The sequence below is a fragment of the Arvicanthis niloticus genome, chromosome 3, assembly GCF_011762505.2.
Source record: "Arvicanthis niloticus isolate mArvNil1 chromosome 3, mArvNil1.pat.X, whole genome shotgun sequence".
NCBI lineage: Eukaryota > Metazoa > Chordata > Mammalia > Rodentia > Muridae > Arvicanthis > Arvicanthis niloticus.
Genome location: NC_047660.1, coordinates 104,041,990 through 104,064,329, shown reverse-complemented (window position 1 = coordinate 104,064,329; position 22,340 = coordinate 104,041,990). Strand labels below are relative to the sequence as shown.

General features: G+C 36.8%; 1 protein-coding gene across 5 annotated transcripts in view; it reads right to left on the bottom strand.

The window, feature by feature from the left end:
• Znf385d (zinc finger protein 385D) overlaps positions 1-22,340 on the bottom strand; it is an 885,608-nt gene that overhangs the window by 117,700 nt on the left and 745,568 nt on the right. For 4 of the 5 annotated variants that reach the window (XM_076931608.1, XM_034499193.2, XM_076931610.1 and 1 more), the window contains one exon: positions 15,932-16,042. The exons of the other annotated variant lie outside the window; for it this stretch is intronic. In XM_076931608.1, the coding sequence (XP_076787723.1) occupies positions 15,932-16,042 (111 nt within the window). The remainder of the gene's footprint in view (positions 1-15,931; positions 16,043-22,340) is intronic. 5 annotated transcript variants of the gene reach the window in all.

Here is a 22,340-nt window from a genome sequence, read left to right as displayed (position 1 = left end):
TTAAGTATATTATGTAGAATATTGGAAGAGATTAAGAGAAAAATTTTCAGGTAAGAATGCTGCATGATGTTGGTTGAAACCCTTAATGCACTGCTTATAATGTGTATCAAAAGACTGTGGTTTTAGGAAAACCTGAAGAAGCAAACTATATATGATTCTGTGGAAGGAGGAGGCAAGACTGGAAGAGAGGAGTCAGTGAAAAGTTTGAAAAGAAGAGAAGGTTCAGAACATTCAAGGTAGACTATCATAAGGGTAGGGCAAGAATTGGAGACATTTGACTACATAGCAAAATTGCAGAGGACATTAAAACTTGTAGTAATATTTTAAATAATTGTTCAAGAAAAAAATACAGAAAAATATCAGAATTTTTAAAAAGACAAAATCTGGCCCTGCACTTACATGACCTTGCCTTACCTGCTTCAAATAAAACCTTAGTTACAAAAGTAGATGGTCACTCTTGAGTCATAGTATGAATTTAATCCTTCTAGTGTTGTGCTAAGTTATTTTGCTTTAACATGACAGTGCCTCCTCGCTATCACCCTGCCTTACATCTCAGGTTCAGGAAGCCCATATGCTGGAAAGGAGAAGAGAAAGAATGCAGGGATCAGATGAGATGAAGAATATTCAAAAAGGCCAGCAATGACACACACACCTGTAATCCCAACACTCAAGAGGCTAAGGTAGGGTGTGTTGGATAGAGTTATGTTAACCTGAGTCAAGCTGGACCCATCTGAGTGGTAATTAATAAAATGCCTTTATAAGGTCTGATTGTAAGCAGACCTATAAGGTATTTTCTTCCTTAGTGATTGATGGGGGGAGGGTTCAAGCTTCTATAAGAAAGCAAGTTAGTAAGTAAGCATGAAAACAAGTAAATATCACTCTTCTATGGCCTCTGCTTCAGCTCCTGCCTCCAGAACCCTGTCTTCCTTGAGTTCCTGATACACCTCCCAGTGATAATGAGTTTTGACATGGAAATATAATGTGAGTTAATCCTTTCCTCCCAAGTCTCTTTGGTTATGGTGTTTCATCACAGCAATACTAACCCTAAGACAGATCAGGACTGCAAGTTCAAGGCTGCTATAGATTACATATCAAGACTTTGTTTGAATAAACCAAGGATTTAATACATAGGTCCGTGATAGACTCCTCCCATGGTAAGGGTGAGGCCCCATGTCAACTGTCAGCACTGCAAAACAAACATAAAATCAAACAGCCAAAGACTCTAAAAATAAAATTAAATCAGATAAGAAACTAACATAAATGTTCCTAGTATGTACAGTTGATAGGAGTGTTTGCCCATTCTAAGCATTTTGCCTTTTTATAAATTACTATTGTTATTGTTGTTATTCTGTGTGCCACAGAGTGGCACATAACACATATGCTATATTGTGCCTGTGGAGGATATAGGACACCTTTGTGGAGTTGGTTCACTCTTTCCACGTTTATGTATGATCCAGGGATTGAAATCATGTCACCAGGCTTGTGGAAAAAACCTTTACCCACAGATCCATGTCTCTGGCCCCATGGAGTTTGCTTTTTAATTGAAAATGAAAGCAGCAACACTGGAAAGTCCTCATCCACCTCACTGTGGCATCCTTTAAAAATCAATAGTAGAGGAAAAAGAAACAAGCAGAATGGTCAAGAAAACGTTTGCTCTCTGGCATGGAGTTTCAGAGGAGTGGGTATATGGCTGTTACTGTTGATTATTTATAGGTATGGCACCAAATGAAGCTAGTGACTAGTCAGGCAAAGTCAGAGGAGAGATTTCACTTAGAGATATTGGTGTGCAGATTCCTTGCAAACATACAATAATTCATTTCCTCTCTCTTTTCCAGACACTCAGGCATTTGTTCTGAAAATCTGTGATAGATGCTTCTCTTGAGAATACAACTCTTCATAGGCTAAAGCATCCCTGAGGTGTGCTAACCTTCATCTTTTAACATTCCCAACTACCCTAGTGGTGTTCTTTAAAACAAAGAGAATACAGTTTTGTACATAAAATACCCATTGGTAGAGTCTGTGACAGAGTCTGGAGATTCCTTTCCTGGCACATCTCAGTGTACAGATTGGCAGCTTACATAGAGAAAAAGGTGGACTCAAACTTTAGCACTGGGATCTCATTACTTCCCAAAATCTGCTTCAAAATTTCTGCCTAAATATAATGTGCTAATCAAATTCCAATATGAAGATCAACTTCAGAGGAGAAAAGTTGAGGGAAGGAGAGGGAGAAAGACATGTGTGCGCGTGTGCACACACACACACACAGAGAGAGAGAGAGAGAGAGAGAGAGAGAGAGAGAGAGAGAGAGAGAGAGAGATCTTCTCTTGGTTGGTTATAGAGGCCTATCATTTGTATCAGATTATAATTGTCCACACCCTTTAAGTGTTTTATAAACATGTGAGCATTCCCACTTAAGTGATATTGACATTGAACATTCATTTGGCTAGTGCTTAAAACTGTGAAATCAAATGACTGTAGGCTGGCCTGACAAGTTGTCACAGCAAACAAGCCATTGGACTTGCCTATCACAGCTGAGAAAAAAAGAGAATGATTTATTCTGTTATTTTTGTCATAAGAAGATCTGGATGCTGACTGACTTGGTTCTACAAGGTAACTTCTTAATCTATGTGAGACTAAAGCATCTACCCAAAATGGAGGCACTCCAGTCCTGGAAAATTTCCAGAACACATGGGAAGTAAGTAGTGCACCTGGTTTTTGAGCTTCTAGCTCAGTTTTTTTTGTTGTTGTTTTGTTTTTGTTTTTTGAATGCTGAGCTGCCAACCAGTATTGTATGGTTTAGTTTTCCATAACTATAACTTTGGCATTAACTGATTGCATTTGCACTGGCTTTTGTTTTAAAATTCAATAACTGAAAATAGCAAAGAGTCAGTGAAAATAAAGAACTTTTCTGCAAATAATTTAAGTGTAGAAATATTTATACAATTTGAGGAGAAATTGGAGATGAACTATTTACTTTATACAAAATAGAACATATTAGTGTCAAAGAAATTTGGGCTATTATAATTAGGCCATTTAATGGAAAAAGCTGGTTTCTAATCAAATTACATTATTTTGTAATCTCCTGCTATACTGTTATCTGATACTTTGCACTTAAGTGTTAAATTTGTTTCATGACTTCCTAAATTACTACTTCAAATTTTACAAAATAATAAAAATAATACAAATAAGGAATATAACAAGAACATATACCTTAAGCACATATCTGCTTCGAATATTTAATGAAATAGGTAAATATTTTGCTGGGGATCTATGTTATTATTGCTATGGCAACTTTATTGCAATGGTACTATATATATATATATATATATATATATATATATATATATATATATAACATATATCTATATCTATCTATCTATTTATTTATCTATCTATCTATATATCATAGTTCATGAAAGCAAAGTTGATATTGAGAGATTGGTTTTACACTATTTACTTCTCAATTTAAAAAAAACCCACAAAGACAGATAGTTAATGTTACTTAAAATATGATGGAAATTAAAGATAAATAATCAGATGCCCAAGCCAAAACAGCAAACAAGAATTTGACTTTAGGCAACCATAAAAAAAAAAAAAATCAACACAATTAAACTTTCAATCATCCAACTGAAACATAAGATAAACTGGTTTTACAGAGGTACTGAATATTCATTGAATTATAATTCATGTGATTTGAATTTCTACAGTATCTGCAGTAATGATTAGAAAATTTGATCAGATAATAGGGATAAAATAGATTATGAGCAGAATAATGGAGCAAATAATGGAAAAGTCTAAGGGAGCTATTTCGGAGGTGACTTTTGCTGGGGGAGGATGCAGAGTCAAAGACAGACACGGCGATTCAATGAGACACATATGTAAATGATAAAACCTTCCACAAAAGCCTTGGGGGAAAATGCTTTTCCTCCATGGAGAGCTGATTTGTACTGGCCTCCAGGTGTAATATTACGTGCGCTGATGAGCTGATCAACAGAACAGAACTTCTATCCAGCTGTAATCAAGAGTGATTGATGGTTGGGACAAAAAAAAGTTGATTATCATGACAAGTTCACTGATGCAGAGACAATAAGCCCTGCTTGGGAAATGGATAGAATCCGCTTAGAGATTACTTCTGCAATCTTATATAAAAAGAAGTTTAAGGGAAGGTTAAAAGCCTGGTAGACCAGCCTAATCACCAATACGATGGATAAGAATAAATTTACCATACTGTCTTCTGCACAGATCTCCTATATGGAGTGCAAAGCTCATCTCTGCCCAGTACAGAAGAGGGTCATATGTAGGATGTCTTGTGTGATTGAGCATTTTTTTGCATTTCAAAAGAATCAGAACAAAATATACGTATCTAGAAAACTGAACTGTTTGTCACACTGTGTCTTCTTTCAGCTTCCCCACTCTGTACCCATACTCAGGTATGAGTTGTCTCACAAGAGTGTAAGTTTTATCTTGATCAGGTTCAGCTTATGTCAAAGCATAGATTTGGTTGAAGACAGAGATGCTTCAGCATTATACTGCATTTAAAATAGGTTTGGCTACTTCAAAACAGCTGAGCATGGATCAAAATGTTCAATGTAAGACAAGTTTCTAATACACTGCTTAGATTTGGCAGGACTAGAATAGGCTGGATAGACATCTAAGAAATTCTACCAAGGCATCCTAAACATAGTATGTGATTTTCAGTTGCCTGCTATAGTTCCAGTTTCCTTTAGTCTAGGATCAAGCTGAATTATAACCCCTGAAACAATCACCATAAAAAACTTCTAGTGTGAAGAAAGTAGAATAAAATGGTAGGTTTGTTCACTCTATAGAAAGATCTGGGGCAATGTTGACATAAATGTGTGTTTTCACAAGTGTTCTGGCTGACACAGACAATAAGCCTCAGTGTAAAAACAGCCAATAGCAAACAGCAAAGGTTAGGAGGAAAAGGTACAAAATCCACAAAACACAGATAGCATAAAAATGGACACAAATTTGACTTATTATTCATCAAAGTCCTTTACTCTTCTGCCCAGGAATGAAAATCTGTTCTTCTCGTTTCAAGGCTGTGGTAAAACTGCTTTATAAGAAGTTGAAATAAACTATAATGAAACATAACACAAGGATCCTGGGGACCAGAGTTGTGACTAGAGTTAATGTAAAGTGGTAGGGAAGCTTTTTTTCTAAGACTTTGGATTCTTGGTGACAATTAGCTCATTTTCTACAATCTTTGTTAGTGGCATATAACACTTTAAGAACTGCATATGGTTGTTACAGGAAAGGGAACATCGTTGATTTAGGCTTATCTGCTGACTCCTGGTCACTGACTACATTACATCAGGTTTTCATTCCAAGGCTAATAGCCACCTACCACAGTCAACTGTGAGGTAATCTTCAATATCCTCTGAAGTCAAGTAGAATCAGAAAGGTCAAATTTGGGGGTATAGATGTTCATGATTTGTTTAAAAAAATAATCTGAAGCTCCAAGGCTGTCACAAACCAAATGTGTAAGTCATGAGAGTCAGCTGCAGACCACACCCAGTCTAACTCCACTTTCTTCCTTCCAACTGAAGATGTAACTTTTCATGCTTAGTTTTCAGGACCCCATAGCTTAAGATATAAATGCTGCAAATGGATGAGGGACTAAGGAGAAGGAATCCCTGAATTCATTTTCATCAAAATGTAGCACAGCTGAAGCAGATGTCCAACATTTTCCTAAGTCATGTTTCCAATTCCATTTTCCTTCCAGAGAAGTTGGGGAAGTGTCTCTAAGCTATAATGTTCCCTTCATTAAAATACTCATGATTTATTGAGGAGGAGGAGGGGGAAGAGGAGGAGGAAGAGGAGGAGGAAGAGGAGGAGGTAGTGGAGGATTAGGAGGAGGACAAGGATGATGATGAGGAAGAGGTATCTAAGGCTTATAGAGAACTTTTGCATCAACATATTCCCACCTCCATTTCCTGAGACTCAAGGCCAACTTTTGATTCACTGAAATAGAAACCTGTCTGTTGTTTCACTGGTACATTCCTCCCTCCCCAACACATCCTTATGTTTCCATCCTTCCAGGTATGTGCCTGATATAGTCCTGTTCTAGGCTTGTTCCTGTCAGGATAGACTTTTGGTATTAATGGCCACCTTCATACTTCTACTTTTTAAGTAGCATTTAAAAATGCATTTCTGTTCTTTAGTGGGTCCCCAGTCTTGACCAGTTTCTGTAACATGTGCTTTAATTGGCAGTATCAGCTTAGCCCTTCTGTTAAAGTCTTATTTTATGGGCTCAGCAGTTAAGAGCACTGGCTGTTCTTCCAGAGAATCCAGATTACTTTTACAGCACTCACATGGTGGTTAATGACTGTCTACAATTACAGGGGCTCCCATACTATCTTCTGGTCTTTGTTGGCACCAGACATACACATGGTATACATGCATATATACAGGCAAAACATCAAATAAGTATGAAAAGAAAAAAAATTTTTTAAATTTTCTTTTCTAAGATTTTCTGATAGCACTGGGTTTTCCACTCAGAAGTCAGCAGCTAGTGCAACTAAGTGACAAAATTGCCCAAAAGTAAACTTGGGGGACATGACATTGAATGGAGATACCCTGTCAGGTGTACACAAAGCCACAATCTACAGTTTGTTAGCACACATGCCAGAAAATGGCTCACATGGGTGACCCCACAGCCCACTTACATCTCATTTGGCTGGCTCTCAAAGAGGTCTTTTTTCTGATAAGAAGATTGGCCCTAATTGAGAGTTGGTTCTTCAGAAAGAAAAGGCACATAAAAAAAATAGCCATGATGTTTGAGTAAGAACTGTGATTCAGTATAAGTCCTACTAACAGATTCCCCTAAGAAAGGTGTATCAAATCTACCTGAAAATCTACATTAGAACAGACCCTTCAGAAAGTTTTTGGGAAGCACCAGCAATAACACACTTAAAGAGGTGAAATGTTTTTCAAAAAATGAATTACCAACTTTTATTTAAAAGGAGAGATTCACAAGAAATGAATACTTAGTAGTTATAGATAACAAACACTTTAATACTAAACACACACACAAAAGATTAACACGTCAAACACAAGTGTATTTTCTGAAGAAGAGCAAATATATTTGTAATTTCATGTTTCTTAAGAAGTGATCTAACATTCAAGATGGAAAACACAAATGATTATACTATGTATCCCATGAAAATGAAACTGAAATTTGGATTAGAGTTTGTAAGTTGTCGGGTCATATAGTATTTAGTTTTTATATTACGTAAGTACATTTCTAGTAATTAAATTTAACTTATTTAACTTAGTTTTGAGATAGTGTCTCCCTATATTGTCCAGGCTAACAAAAGACTCACCACATTCATCTGCTCCAGCCTCCTGTACTGGGCTTGACCCAGTGAACATTTTTATTATATATATATATATATATATATATATATATATATATATATATATATGTTTGTGTGTGTGTGTATTTACTTTATTACATGTATTTATTCTGTATGAAAGTATATATGTGTGGGAACATACCATGTCGTGACATGTATGTGCAGAAGAGAGGCCAAGTTGCAGGAGTCAATTTTTCACTTCCATTTAGTAGGAGCCAGGGATCAAACTTAGATAGTTAGACCTGATGCCAAGCACATTTATCCACTGAGATATCTGGTTGGCCTTTGTTTGTTTGTTTGTTTGTTTGTTTGTGTTTTCTGGTTGGCCTTTGGTTACTCATTGTAATCACAGATTGTGGAGGTCTTGTAAGGTCAAGGGGAAACCCAAAGCAACCAATGTCCTGCTAGCTGTTGATAAGGTGTCTACTTCTGGTGGATCGTTTTCCTGTTCCTTCAGTCTCTTCCTCAATATTGTCTTCATGTTTAGAATTATATACACATTTTAAACGCTCGGTCGTTAGGAACCTGTCTCCTAGAACACTGAGTGTAACACCACACATGGGCATAGGATCTATGTACTCTTCCTTCCCTCTGAATGTATACAAACAACATGCCCTGCCAGATATAGGCAAGGAATACTTAGATTTTTTTAAACCTGAAAATGGGATTTACAGTTTGAGAAGAAAAATTAAATACTAAACTACACAAAAACCAAAGTATAATGGTTTATGTTTTGCTTTATAAAATTCAAAAATGCTTACAATGGATATATTTAGATTTTCTCCTAGGGGCTGGAGAGATGGCTCAGTAGATAAGAGCTCTTTCAAAGGACCTGGCTTCTGCCCCTCATATCCATATAATAGCTCACAAACACCTGTAAATCCAATTTCAGAGGACTCACATTTATGTAGGGCACATTAACTCATGAATACAGACACACACAGTCACAAAAACTAGATAGATAGATAGATAGATAGATAGATAGATAGATAGATAGATAGATTTTTTGAGGTAAGATGTAAATGAACAAGTCCTTGAAGTCAATACAACCACCAGTTTTTGCTTAAGTGGCATTTATGCATCAGTCCCAAATAATGCTGATTTGAATACTAAACAGGTTTCTTACCACATGATGTAAGCAGCAGATTATTGAACAATTTGGTTACTTGTAAAAAGAGATAACTGATAATCTTTTTTAAGTGCATAATCTGTCTTTATATCCATTATGAAACCTCTAAATTCAGATAAACAGCTTTAGAGTAGAAACTTGTGGTGTCTTTGGAAAGCCAGTTATGTTAAATGATGTTTTGCTAAGGCACACAGGATGTTTTGCTAAAGCAGACACATTGAAAGAATGTTTTCATGAAGCAGACACAGGTAAAGGGCTGTTCTGATAAACAAACATGTGAAAGGATGCATGATGTTAAAAAAGAAATATAAATATAACCCAACAGACAGTGGATGACTTTGAATAGTATTGGTAAGCCTAACTATTTCTTATTGGTCACCATTTGTCATAATGTCATAGAAAGAAGCACACCAAAATAACTTCTGGTGGTGTTCTGGAGGATTCTTGCCACTTCTTTGGACTCTGAACAATCGGCAGATTGAAGTGGATAAATTGAAGGTTCTGGATAAATGAGCTGATACAGACTCACAGAGTTTTCCTAAAGCAGACTCACATGGAATTTTGATAAGAAAGACTCACATGGTATTTTGCTGAGGTAAGATCCATGAGAGGGCATGTGATGCCTAGAGAAAGTATAAATAGGATTATAGCTACATTTGCAATGCTTTCCTGGTCTCCTGTCTTTGTCTTTCACTGATCTTTACTTCGTTGAGAGAGACATGGCAGAGTACTTCTCCTGGGGTTTCTGCTGGTCCTGGTTGCTCCTGCTAACTCGTGCTGATTCATTGATTGCTTTGCTGTTTCTGCTGGTTTGTGCCAGCACTACTGATTTGCGTTTGCTATCCTGACACAACTGAATTGGACTCTTGGTTTCCTGACAAGTGGAGATTGAAATCACCCCCAAGGAACTACTTCTAAACAGCATATATCAGAGCCTTTTGGCTTCTTCTGGATCAACCTGGTGTTGCTGATTCATGAATGGTATTTGCTAGTGGATCAAGTTGCTGCTACAAATTCATGCAAACTGAAATGCTGATATCCTGACAACACAGGTTGGAATTGTTTCAAAGAAATATTTCTAAACAGGTCCACTTCTCCTGTGTCCTAATAACCTTTCTTTTCCACTACCTCTGTTGGATGGCGATGGGCTAGCATTTAAGAACCCCTTATTAAAAATAGGTTTTGAAAAATCAAGTCTTACATGGCTTACTATATTCCTGGATCCAAAAATTTAGAACACTAATAGGAGTTTCCACTTTACAACAGCATTGGGGAATCTAGTAATGATACTGCTCGTGGCTGAAAGATCTTTCTTTAAATAGTCAGAAGCTTCTGAGCTATGCTATCTTTGAATAATATCCTGTTCCTTTTGTTGCTTCATCAAGTGAGTTCCCAGAAGTAATTAATATTTGGTAGTCCTCTGCTATAACAGGAATGCTACTGCATTAAAACTCAGGCATTTGAATTTGAACTTGTAATTAAACAGTCAGTATCTATGCTTGAATTGTGAGTGTGACTGTGTGAGAGAAACCAGGAGTCTTTGTGGGTAAGGCCACATTTTCTCCATATAAGTTCGAGCCCGACCATGAATTCATTGAAACTCAAGGCTATTTCTCCAAGACAGCCTGGCTTATGAGGAAGTCCACAGAGCTCTATCAATGCCACTTTGCAACATCCTATGCAACCTGACAATGGACCTGTGATCCGATGTGGACCAGAGAAGAGATACATGATAGAGAAATGAACATTGCCCTAACGAGCCAATCATTTTATTTGTTTTGAATGTTTAGTATGCACAATGTAGAACCACCTGGCAAGAGAGTCATTGTTGAGGAATTGTCTAGATGAAGTTGAGCTGTAAGCATGTTGATGGAGAAATATATAGATTGCCTTAATTGACATGAAAGCCTTAGCTCACTGTAGTAAGCACCGTTCTGTAGGATTGGTGTCTTAGACTAGATTGGAAAAGAAAGCTGAGAGCTAACAAGCACTCAGCGTAAGTGTATCTCTTTTGTATCTGTTACTCACTGTGGGTGTGATGTCTCAAGCTTCTGCTACTGTTACTTCCTTACATTGATTCACTAAAACCTGAATTGTGAGCTAAAACTCTTCTCCCCTAAGTTGCTTTTTGTGAGGGCATTTTATCATTGTGACTGAAATTCAACCAAAATATCAGTTGTTGGCTAACTGCCAATAAATCTCTTACAGTATACAGTATACAAGGAATTAGCAGTCTCTTTTTCCTCTAACATAAAATAAAACTCTATTATTATGAGTTTGATTATAAAAACATTTTATATTCCTTGGTTTGGAACTTGAGATCTTATTTCATGTTCTACAAACAATCATTAAATATTCATTCTTTCCTTCATTCACTTCCTTCATGAATATCATCTTATATCCATGTTGGCCAAACTTTAACTTGCCTTTTAAAAGTAATTTACTAACCTGCTCAGGTCACATAGCAACTCATGCTTATTTTAAGATGATGATAAAATAATTTAAACATCACAACATTGCAGCCTTTAATGAGAAGTTTTTGTATAATACAATGTGCATTTATATGAATATTAAACTATTTTATTCAATAAAAAGTCTCATCAAAAAATACAACCTGATTTAATGTATTAAATATAATTTGTGACATTTCAAAAGCTATCTCCAGGGCTTTAACAGGAATTTGAGGTATATTGGAGACCAGTATGGTACATTGTCAAGTTATATAATTTTTAATATGAGGATTAAAAAAATAAAAGCATAAAAAGGGTGAGGAAATTGAATTTTCATGATCTAGAAATAAAAAGAACTGTAAGCTATTATTTTCTATGGAAAGGGAAGAAGCTTTGAAATGTATAAAGGTTCCTGTGGCAAAACCACTTTCCAAGTGACAGAAAATTCAATCACACATACAAGTGAATTACTAAGTGCTCCAGAACATTTCAGAGATAAAAGCAGAAACAAGAAAATAAAATTCAGATTTACCTGGAAAGAATTAATATGCTGTGTTTTGAGGACTGGAAAGATTTTCCTTGGGATTAAAATATGATGGAATCATACAAATGTATATTTATCTTAAAAGTTTTCTCTATATAAGGATTGTATTAATGTAGCGGATAAATTGAAAACTTTAGTTGATGCGGGAATTCAGCAACCATGCAGTTTTAAAGGTAGTAATTTAGAATACTGCCAGTCAGTAATCACACAATTCCATTGTTTTCTATGCCTTAGTTCTTCCGGATGGATGCAGGTACAAGGTGCATCCTTTAAGAAAGTGAAATTGTTATGTTTTAACTCTGCAATATTTATATTTTACTAGCAAAATACAGTCAAAATGTTGCCATTTTTAAAATAAACATTAGATCTTTAAAGTAAAAGGTAATTAAAACTATTATTTAAAAAAATTAACTCTAGGGTGGCAAGAGAGCTCAGAAGATAAAGGTGATGCCTAAGGATATCAGGTCGATCCTAGGGACCCACGTGTTTGAAGTCGAGATGGACTCTGACTTCACATGCAGGTTATGATAAACTCATGCTCATACACATACATGTGTAGATAGCTAAACAAATATAATAGCAATCATTTAAAATTAATCCTACATGGTGAGTTTACATTCAACATTGAATATAAAGAAAAATGTGTAAGAGTAATGAATTCATAGGAGCTTACAAAACACAGAACAAATAAACTAAATTATGAAATTAATGTCCATGACATGGACTTGGAACCACAGTCAGACTTTCTTAGAAAGCATCCATTGTATAGCGCTATCTTCCAAAAAATGGCTAAAGTCTCATGCCTGAAATTACATGTGTGATATAGAAAATGGATGGGGTGAGGTTAGCAGATGCAATTAAATTTCCTAGTCAGCTTAATTAAAAGTGGGGCAATTATCCTGAAATTTTAGGCTGTCCTAGTATGATCTGTCAATATGCAGGGGTTAGGCAGAAGAATTAAAGTGATTGAGCAAAGTACTGAACATCCCTCTGTTTTAGAGTAGAGGCCCACCATCCTTAATGAACTCAAACCAGAAGAAGCTGTCTTCGTTCTTCTCCAGAGTCATTTGTAGCAACAAATACCCTGATAACATGCAGAGAGACTCTTTTTAGACTTCTTGCCTCCAGAACAATAAGGTGACATATTTGTGTTCTTCCCAGCCACAGCGTAAACAGACAACTAATACACACACTGTCTAAAACTGGTTCAAGCCAAAAATGGTTAATGATGACCCAGACCTGTAAGCTCAAATTCTATAATACCTTGGCTATCTTCCTTTGCCCACATGACATAGAACTCCCAAAGAAAAACTATGAGACTAGTAGTCAGCTCTCCCAGATAAACATACATGAGGGCCCCATGTCACCTAGAAACACTATTAGCAAACTAAATGGGTATTGTCTTTTAATTAAAAAAATAAGATTATATTTGAGAATTCTCTCTTATGGAAGACTGGTGAAAATGTAGCACCTATAACCCAGACAATACATCCTTTCCAGACTCTGTAATTACTAGCAATTTAGGTTTGGACCTCCCAGCTTCTGGAACCAATAAGTTTGTATTGATTGTAAAATACCCACGTGAACTAGGGCAGGTCTATAGAGTTCAAAGGCACCAGGACATGTCTAGGCAACCACTCTCAGGTGACAGTAGATGCTGGCGAGGATGTGGAGAAAGAAGAACACTCCTCCATTGTTGGTGGAATTGCAAGCTGGTACAACCACTCTGGAAATCAGTCTGGCAGTTCCTCAGAACATTGGATATACCATTACCTGAGGATCCAGCTATACCACTCCTGGGCATATACCCAGAAGATGCTCCAACATATAACAAGGACATATGCTCCACTATGTTCATAGCAGCCTTATTTATAATAGCCAGAAGCTGGAAATAACTCAGATGTCCTTCAACAGAGGAATAGATACAAAAAATATGGTACATTTACACAATGGAGTATTACTCAGCTATTAAAAATAATAAATTCGAGAAATTCTTAGGTAAATGGATGGAACTAGAAATTATCATCCTGAGTGAGTTCATCCAGTCACAAAAGAACACACATAGTATTTACTCACTGATAAGCGGAGCTTAGCCCAAAAGCTCACAATACCCAAGATACAACTCACAGACCACATGAAGCTAATGAAGAAGTAAGACCAAAGTATGGGTGCTTTGGTCCTTCTTAGAAGGAGTAACAAAATACTCAAGGGAGTAAATATGGAGACAAAGTGTGGGACAGAAACTGAAGGAGGGGCCATCTGGAGACCATTCCACTGGGTATCCATCCCAGGTACAGTCACCAAAGGTAGACACTGATGTGGATGGCAGGAAGTGCATGCTGACAAGAGCCTGATATAGCTGTCTCCTTAGAGGTCTGCCAAAGGCTGACACATTCAGAGGCCAATGCTCATAGTTAATCACTGATCTGATCAAGGGTTTCCCAATGGAGAAGTTAGAGAGAAGACTGAAGGAGCAGAAAGGGTTTGTGGCCCCATGAGGAGAGCAACAATACCAACCAACCAGAGCTCCCCAAGGTCTAAACCACCAGCCTGGGAGCACATAGGGAGGGACCCATGACTCTATCTGTACATGAAGGGAAGGATGGCTTTGTCAGGCATATGTAGGAGAGGAAATTCTTGGTCCCATGAAGGATGAACACCGAGTAGGGGGGAATTCGAGGATGGGGAGGTTGGAGTTGGGGGGTAGGTGGAGGCACATCCTCATAGAATCATGAGGAGGGGGGATAGGATAGGAGGTTCCTGGGTGGTTGGGGGAAGGAGGTTAGCAGATAAAATCTGAAATGTAAATATAATACCCAATAAAAATAAATTTAAAAATAAGAAAAACTGAATAAATGAAAAAAAGAAATATTTTAAATTAAAAAAAAAAAAAAACTGTTCACCTGATAGAAGAAATTAAATATTTGTAAAGGCCATATGTATTTCTTGTGGCTGGTTACTGCCTATAGTGTTCTCACCAGATGAAATTCATCATACAGTCTGTATATTTTGCACTGGTAATGGCATGTAATGACAATTTTGGCACTTTGGTTTCTTTAAAAACACAGAAAGATTGTAATACTAAGTTTGTTTTAATCACTGTTGTGGAATCTTAGGCTGTTTCAGATTGTCCATAGAAACTGACTATGATTTGCTTCATGCTTTACCAGGGAAGTGATTTTTCCAGCTGCAGATACTTTGTGAGATTGTGTGACATTTGAAATTCTAGGAACTTTTTCAAGGTTTATATAAATCTGAGGGGCTGGAGAGTCAGGGCATGTTGGTTGTTGCTTGGTTGCTGTTGGTTGTGGCTGTTTGTGGTTTGTTAAGTAGTCATGCACAAATAGGAAAGAATAAGAAGGAATTGGATATCTAGATGGTAAAGATCAAATATGCCCCCAAGGAACTTGATTTCCCTAACCAGCAGAGAGTAGTCTAACAATAATGTTGCCTCTTTTTCTTTCTATCCTTCTTTTCTCTTCTATGTAGTGTTACAGAGTTGAAAGGGTGGAGAAAGATGGCGGAAACAAGAACTCATAAAATAACAAAAGAAAAGCTACAATTTGCAACCCAGGGTGGGAGTCCATTATAATAAGGCAGAATATGGGACTTTTGTTTGCTCACAGTCTGAGTATCCATTGCCTATTTCTTCCAAATCCACAATGTTTCTTTCTTCTGTATCTCTCAGGACTACTTTTACCCCAAAGCAGAGTTAGGGATTGAGAGTCACTTTACATTTGCTACAAGGAAGCATCAGTATCACTAGGGTGGATCCACAATCTACCTTCCTCCTCACAAAGATTGGAAATAGTGTGAACAGCCTCCTTAACACTTTCAAACCATCAGGAAGGCCCACAAGTCCTCAGACATCTCCCTTCTATCTTGCTGTCCATGAAATGTTCATTCCACATGGCATTTAAAAGTTAAGATCATTGGAGTTTTCTGTTCATATGTTCTTCTGAGAACACACATGCACATTCACATGCTCTGAGAGAGAGAGAGAGAGACAGAGGCAGAGAGACAGAGACAGAGAGAGATCCCACAGCACTGAGTTGGAACTGGGAACCTGTTGATATTGAAAAAGGGGTTTGAAGCTAAAAGCTTGGTCTCAGAAAATGAGCTGTCTTATTTCTGAGATGTAATCTATTGAAATCTTCACTGGTTCTCAACTTAACAAAGCATATGCTATACATTAAGTTTTTTTTTTAAGATACTAAAAACAAAACACTAAACTTCAAGTATATCTAGCTATACATGCAATTTTTTTATAGTAAAATCCAAACAGTATGGTAAGCTCCCAAGTTACTGAACACATGCATGGAGTTACATGTATTTTTTTTTTTTTTGACATAGGCAATCTTAGTTGCTGGGGGAAAAAACCTAAAACTAGAACCGTATAATGTGTTTTGTAGTGATTAAGTGGTACACTCACATCTGAATTAAATCTCAACTGGCAAATGTTGCATGAGATGATTTGCTTTTTCCGATGAGGAAGAGGAACCCCGAATGTATGGTTTATTACAGCTTTCTGAATAGGGTCCATCTGTAAGAATAAAAAAAAAAAACAGAGAGATAAAAGCTTGTCAGTTTCACTGAACGCTCCATATTTCATTAAATCTGTCTATTGCTTATGTTTATTGCTTATAAACAACACATTTACTCTATGAAAAGGCATTTCTTCTTTCTTTGAATATAGATAAGAATAAACCCAAAGAGTGGTATGATAAGAAGATGATAAATGTTCCCACAGTGTCTGTACACTTAGTAGTTTTTCCCATTTAGGACAAACTTTTATCACAGTTTGATAATATTCGTGTATAATTAAAGGTTTATGGGAATTCAAATTCTTACTAGTGTGGGCAGCCTAACATTGAAATGTGTTTATATCATTGTCAGAACCTGGACTTCAAACCACCTAATCAACAATCAAATTAACTTTGCAACATTATTCAATTTTATTTTATATTTTGTGTCATTTAGACTTGAAAAGTACAACATGCAAATATCTATATGTCAATCTTCTATGGACTCATATGAGGGAAATCAAACAGTCTAGGTGAAATTTCAGTTATCTCCATCCTGTCCAGGTAAGGATCAAACACCAAGCTTAATGTCATGAGTTCTGTTAAGTGTAATATTCCTTCACCAAGCACTGTCCTAGTTGGGATGAGGTTTAACAATGATGATTCAAAAAATTATTGAACATCATTTTGTGTATAGGTATAAACATATATATTGTAAAGCATGTGAAAGGGGAAAGTTAATATGAATCTCATACTTTGATAAAAATTGTTGGCATTATACTGGACTGTAACTTTTTCAATGTTATGTATATATGCACACACAGATAACACAGGTGGGCCTTAAACTTAATATATCTCAGACTAATCACAAACACATAATCCATTAAATTAGCTTTTTCATGCTGGGACTACACAAGTGCACCACCACATTTAGCTAGAAACATCTGACACATATTCATAGGCATTACTAAATACATAATGGTAGTTTGAGATGGCTTAAAAATGATTTGGCACAGTAAGAGTGAAGAATATGTCTAAAAAAATGATTCTGGGCTGGGGCAGACACCTAGCAGCTCTGCTCCCATAAAAACACCATATCCTGAACCTTCCTAGAGCAGCATAGCAGCTGAGCAGTGGTGGAACCACTGCACTCAGAGCAGTTGAGGAACCACTGCACTCAGAGCAGCAGGATTTTAGGATCCCAGAGGAAGCCAGAGTCCCAGGAGCTCTACCACTGAGGAGCTCAGGATCATAGGATCACAGAGACATCTGGATTCTGAGGAGTTCTGACACAAGCAAGATAACTGGAAAGACAGTCTCCAGTCAGAGATAGTATGTGCAGGTAGCACTAGAGTTAACCAGATGGCAAAGCACAAGAATATAAGCAACAGAAACCAAAGTTATCTGGCATTATCAGAACACAGTTCTCTTACCATAGAAAGTTCTGGACACTCCATCACACCAGAAAAGCAGAATTCAAAATTAAAATCACATCTCATGACGATGATAGAGGACTTTAAGAAGGACATAAACAACTTCCTTAAAGAAACACAGGAGAACACAGGTAAGCAGGTAGAAGCCCTTAAAGAGGAAACACAAAAATCTCTTAAAGAATTGCAAGAAAACACAATGAAATAGATGAAGGAATTAAACAAAACCATCCAGGATCTAAAAATGGAAGTAGAAACAATAAAGAATTCTCAAAGAAAGACAACCCTGGAGATAGAAAACCTAGGAAAGAAATCAGGAGTCATAGACACAAGCATCACCAACAGAATACAAGGGATAGGAGAAAGAATCTCATGCGCAGAAGATATCATAGAAAACATTGACACAACTGTCAAAGAAAATGCAAAATGCAAAAAGCTCCTAACCCAAAACATCCAGCAAATCTAGGACACAATGAGAAGATCAAACCTAAGGATAATAGGTGTAGATGAGAGTGAAGATTCCCAACTTAAAGGGCCAGTAAATATCTTAAACAAAATTACAGAGGAAAATTTTCCTAAACTAAAGAAAGAGATGCCCATGAACATATAAGAAACTTATAGAACACCAAATAGACTAGACCAGAAAAAAATTACTCCTGTCATATAATAATCAAAACATCAAATGCACAAAATAAAGAACAAATACTAAAAGCAGTAAGGGAAAAAGTCAAGCAACATATAAAGGCAGACCTATAACAATTACACCAGATTCTCACCAGAGACTATAAAAGCCAGGAGATCCTGGACTGATATTATACAAACTGTAAGAGAACACAAATTCCAGCACAGACTACTATACCCAGCAAAATTCTCAATCACTTAAGATGGAGAAACCAAGATATTCCATGACAAAACCAAATTTACTCAATATCTTCCCACAAATCCAGACCTACAAAGGATAACAGATGTAAAACTCCAACACAAGGAGAGAAACTACAACATAGAAAAAGCAAGAAAGTGATCTTTCAACAAACCCATAAGAAGATAGCTACACAAACATAATTACACCTCTAATAACTAAAATAACAAGAAGAAACGATCACTTTTTTTTTAATATCTCTTAACATCAATGGACTCACTTCCCCAATAAAAAGATAAGGACTAACATACTGGATACATAACTAGGACCCAGAATTTTGCTGCTTACAGGAAACACACCTCAGTGGCAAACACAGATACTACCTCAGAGTAAAGGACTGGAAAACAATTTTCCAAGCAAATGGTCCCAAGAAACAAGCTGGAGTAGCCATTCTAATATTGAATAAAATCGACTTTAACCCAAAAGTTCTGAAAAAAAATTAGGAAAGACACTTCACATTTGTCAAAGGAAAAATCTACCAAGATGAACTCTCAATTCTGAACATCAATGCTCTGAATGCAAGGGTACCCACATTCATAAAAGAAACTTTACTAAAACTCAAAGCACACATTGCACCTCACACAATAATAGTAGGGGATTTTAACACTCCACTCTCAGCAATGGACAGATCATGGAAACAGAAACTAAACAGAAAGACAGTGGAATTAACTGAAGTTATGAACTTCAAATGGATTTAACAGATATCTATAGAACATTTCATCCTAAAACAAAAGAATATGCCTTTTTCTTAGCACCTCATGGTGCCTTCTCCAAAATAGGCCATATAATTGGTCACAAAGCAAGCCTCAACAGATACAAAAATATTGAAATAATCCCTTGCATCCTATCAGATCACCATGGACTAAGGCTGGTCTTCAATAATAACAAACAACAATTGAAAGCCCTCATACACATGGAAACTGAACAACACTCTACTCAATGATGACTTGGTCTAGGAATAAATAAGGAAAGAAATTAAAGACTTTTTAGAATTTAATGAAAATAAAGGCTTGTCATACCAAAACTTATGGGACACAATGAAAGCAGTACTAAGAGAAAAGCTCATAGCTCTAAGTGTATACAAAAAAGAAACTGGAGAGAGCATACACTAGCTACTTGACAGCACACCTGAAAGCTCTGAAACAAAAAGAAGCTAATACACCCAAGAGAAGTAGATGGCAGGAAACAATCAAACTCGGTGCAGAAATCAACCAAGTAGAAACAAAAAGAACTATAAAAAGTATCAACAAAACCAGGAGCTGGTTCTTTGAGAAAATCAACAAGATAGATAAACCCTTAGGTAGACTAGCCAAGGCCACAGACACAGTATCCAAATTAATAAAATTAAAACTGAAAAGGGAGACATACCATCAGAAACTGAGGAAATTTAAAAAATCATCAGATCCTACTACAAAAGTTTATACTCAACAAAACTGGAAAATATGGATGAAATGGACAATTTTCTAGAAAGATACCAGGTACCAAACTTAAATGAGAGCAGACAAACCATCTAAGCAGTCCCATAACCCCTAAAGAAATAACAGCACTCATTGAAAGTCTTCCTACCAAAGAAAGCCCAGGACCAGATGGTTTTAGTGCAGAATTCTATCAGACCTTCAAGGAAGATCTAATACCAATTCTCTGCAAACTAAACCTCAAAATAGAAACAGAAGGAACACTACCCAATTAGTTTTATGAAGCCACAATCATGCTCATACCTAAACCTAACAAAGACCCAACAAAGAAAGAGAACTTCAGACCAATCTCCCTTATGAATATTGATACAAAAATACTCAATAAAATTCCCACAAACCAAATCCAAGAACACATAAAAAAAAATCATCCATCATGATCAAGTAGGCTTTATCCCAGAAATTCAGGATTCAATATACAGAAAATCCATCAATACATCAAATCCATCAAAACTTCAATTCTCTGAAGAAAGAAATCAAAGAAGATCTCAGAAGATGGAAAGATTTTCCATGCTCATAGATTGGCAGGATTAATATAGTAAAAATGACCATCTTGCTGAATGCAATCTACAGATTCAATGCAATCCCCATTAAAATCCCAACTCAATTCTTCACAGAGTTAGAAAGAGAAATTCTCAAATTCATTTTGGAATTACAAAAACCCAGGATAGCAAAAACTATTCTCAGCAACAAAAGATGGAGGAATCACCATCCCTGACCTCAAGCTGTACTACAGAGCAATAGTGATTTAAAAACTACATGGTATTGGTACAGAGACTGGCAGAAAAATCAATGGAAAAGAATTGAAGACCCAGAAATGAACCCACACACCTATGGCCACTTGATCTTTGACAAAAGAGCTAAATTGTCCAGTAGAAAAAGGACAGCATTTTCAAAAAATTGTGCTGGTTCAACTAGAGGACAACATGTAGAAGAATGTAAATCGATCCATTCTTATTTCCTTGTACAAAGGTCAAGTCCAAGTGGATAAAGGACCTTAACATAAAACCAGATACACTGAAACTAACAGAAGAGGAGGCGGGGAAGACCCTCGAATACCTAGGCACAGGGGCAAAGTTTCTGAACAGAAGGCCAATGGCTTATGCTCTAAGATCAAGAATTGACAAATGGGACCTCATAATATTGCAAAGCTTCTGTAAGGCAAAGGACACTGTCAATAGGACAAGATGGCAACCAACAGATTGGTAAAAGATCTTTACCATTGTCACATCAGACAGAGGTCTCATATCCAATAGATACAAAGAACTCAAGTAATTAGACTCCAGACAACCAAATAACCCTAAAAAATAACCCCATTAAAAAATGGGGTTTAGAGCTAAACAAAGAATTCTCAACTGAGGAAACTCAAATGGCCGAGAAACACTTAAAGAAATGTTCAGCATCCTTAGTCATCTGCGAAATGCAAATGAAAACAACCCTGAGATTCCACCTCACACCAGTCAGTAAGGCCAAGAACAAAAACTCAGTTGATAGTAGATGCTGATGAGGATGTGGAGAAAGAGGAACACTCCTCCATTGTTGATGGGATTGCAAGCTGGTGTAACCACTCTGGATATCAGTCTGGATATCAGTCTGGAGCTTCCTCAGAAAACTGAACATAGCATTACCTGAGGATCCAGCTATACCACTCCTGTGCATATACCCAGAAGATGCTCCAACATATAACAAGGACATATGTTCCACTATGTTTATAACAGCCTTATTTATAATAGCCAGAAGCTGGAAAGAACCTAGATGTCCTTCAACAGAGGAATGGATACAAAAAAACACAAACAAAAAACAAAACACACAAAACAAAAAAAAAAAAAAAACAAAAAAAAAAACAAACAAACAAAAAAAAAAAAAAAACAGTGGTACATTTACACAATGGAGTATTACTCAGCTATTAAAAATAATGAATTCAATAAATTCTTAGATAAATTTATGGAACTAGAAAATATCATCCTGAGTGAGGTAACCCAATCACAAAATACACATGGTATTTACTCACTGATAAGCGGAGCTTAGCCCAAAAGCTTACAATACCCAAGATACAACTCACAGACCACATGAAGCTAATGAAGAAGTAAGACCAAAGTATGGGTGCTTTGGTCCTTCTTAGAAGGAATAACAAAATACTCAAGGGAGTAAATATGGAGACAAAGTGTGGGACAGAAACTGAAGGAGGGGTCATCTGGAGACTGTTCCACATGGGTATCCATCCCTTGTGCAGTCACCAAAGGGAGACACTGATGTGGATGTCGGGAAGTGCATGCTGACAAGAGCCTGATAAAGCTGTCTCCTTAGAGGTCTGCCAGAGTCTGACATATTCAGAGGTGGATGCTCAAGGCTAACGATTGAACTGATCAAGTGGTTCCCAATGGAGGGGTCAGAGAGAAGGAGCTGAAAGTGTTTGTGGCCCCATGAGGAGAGCAACAATACCAACCAACCAGAGCTCCCAGGGTCTAAACCACCAGCCTGGGAGCACATAGGGAGG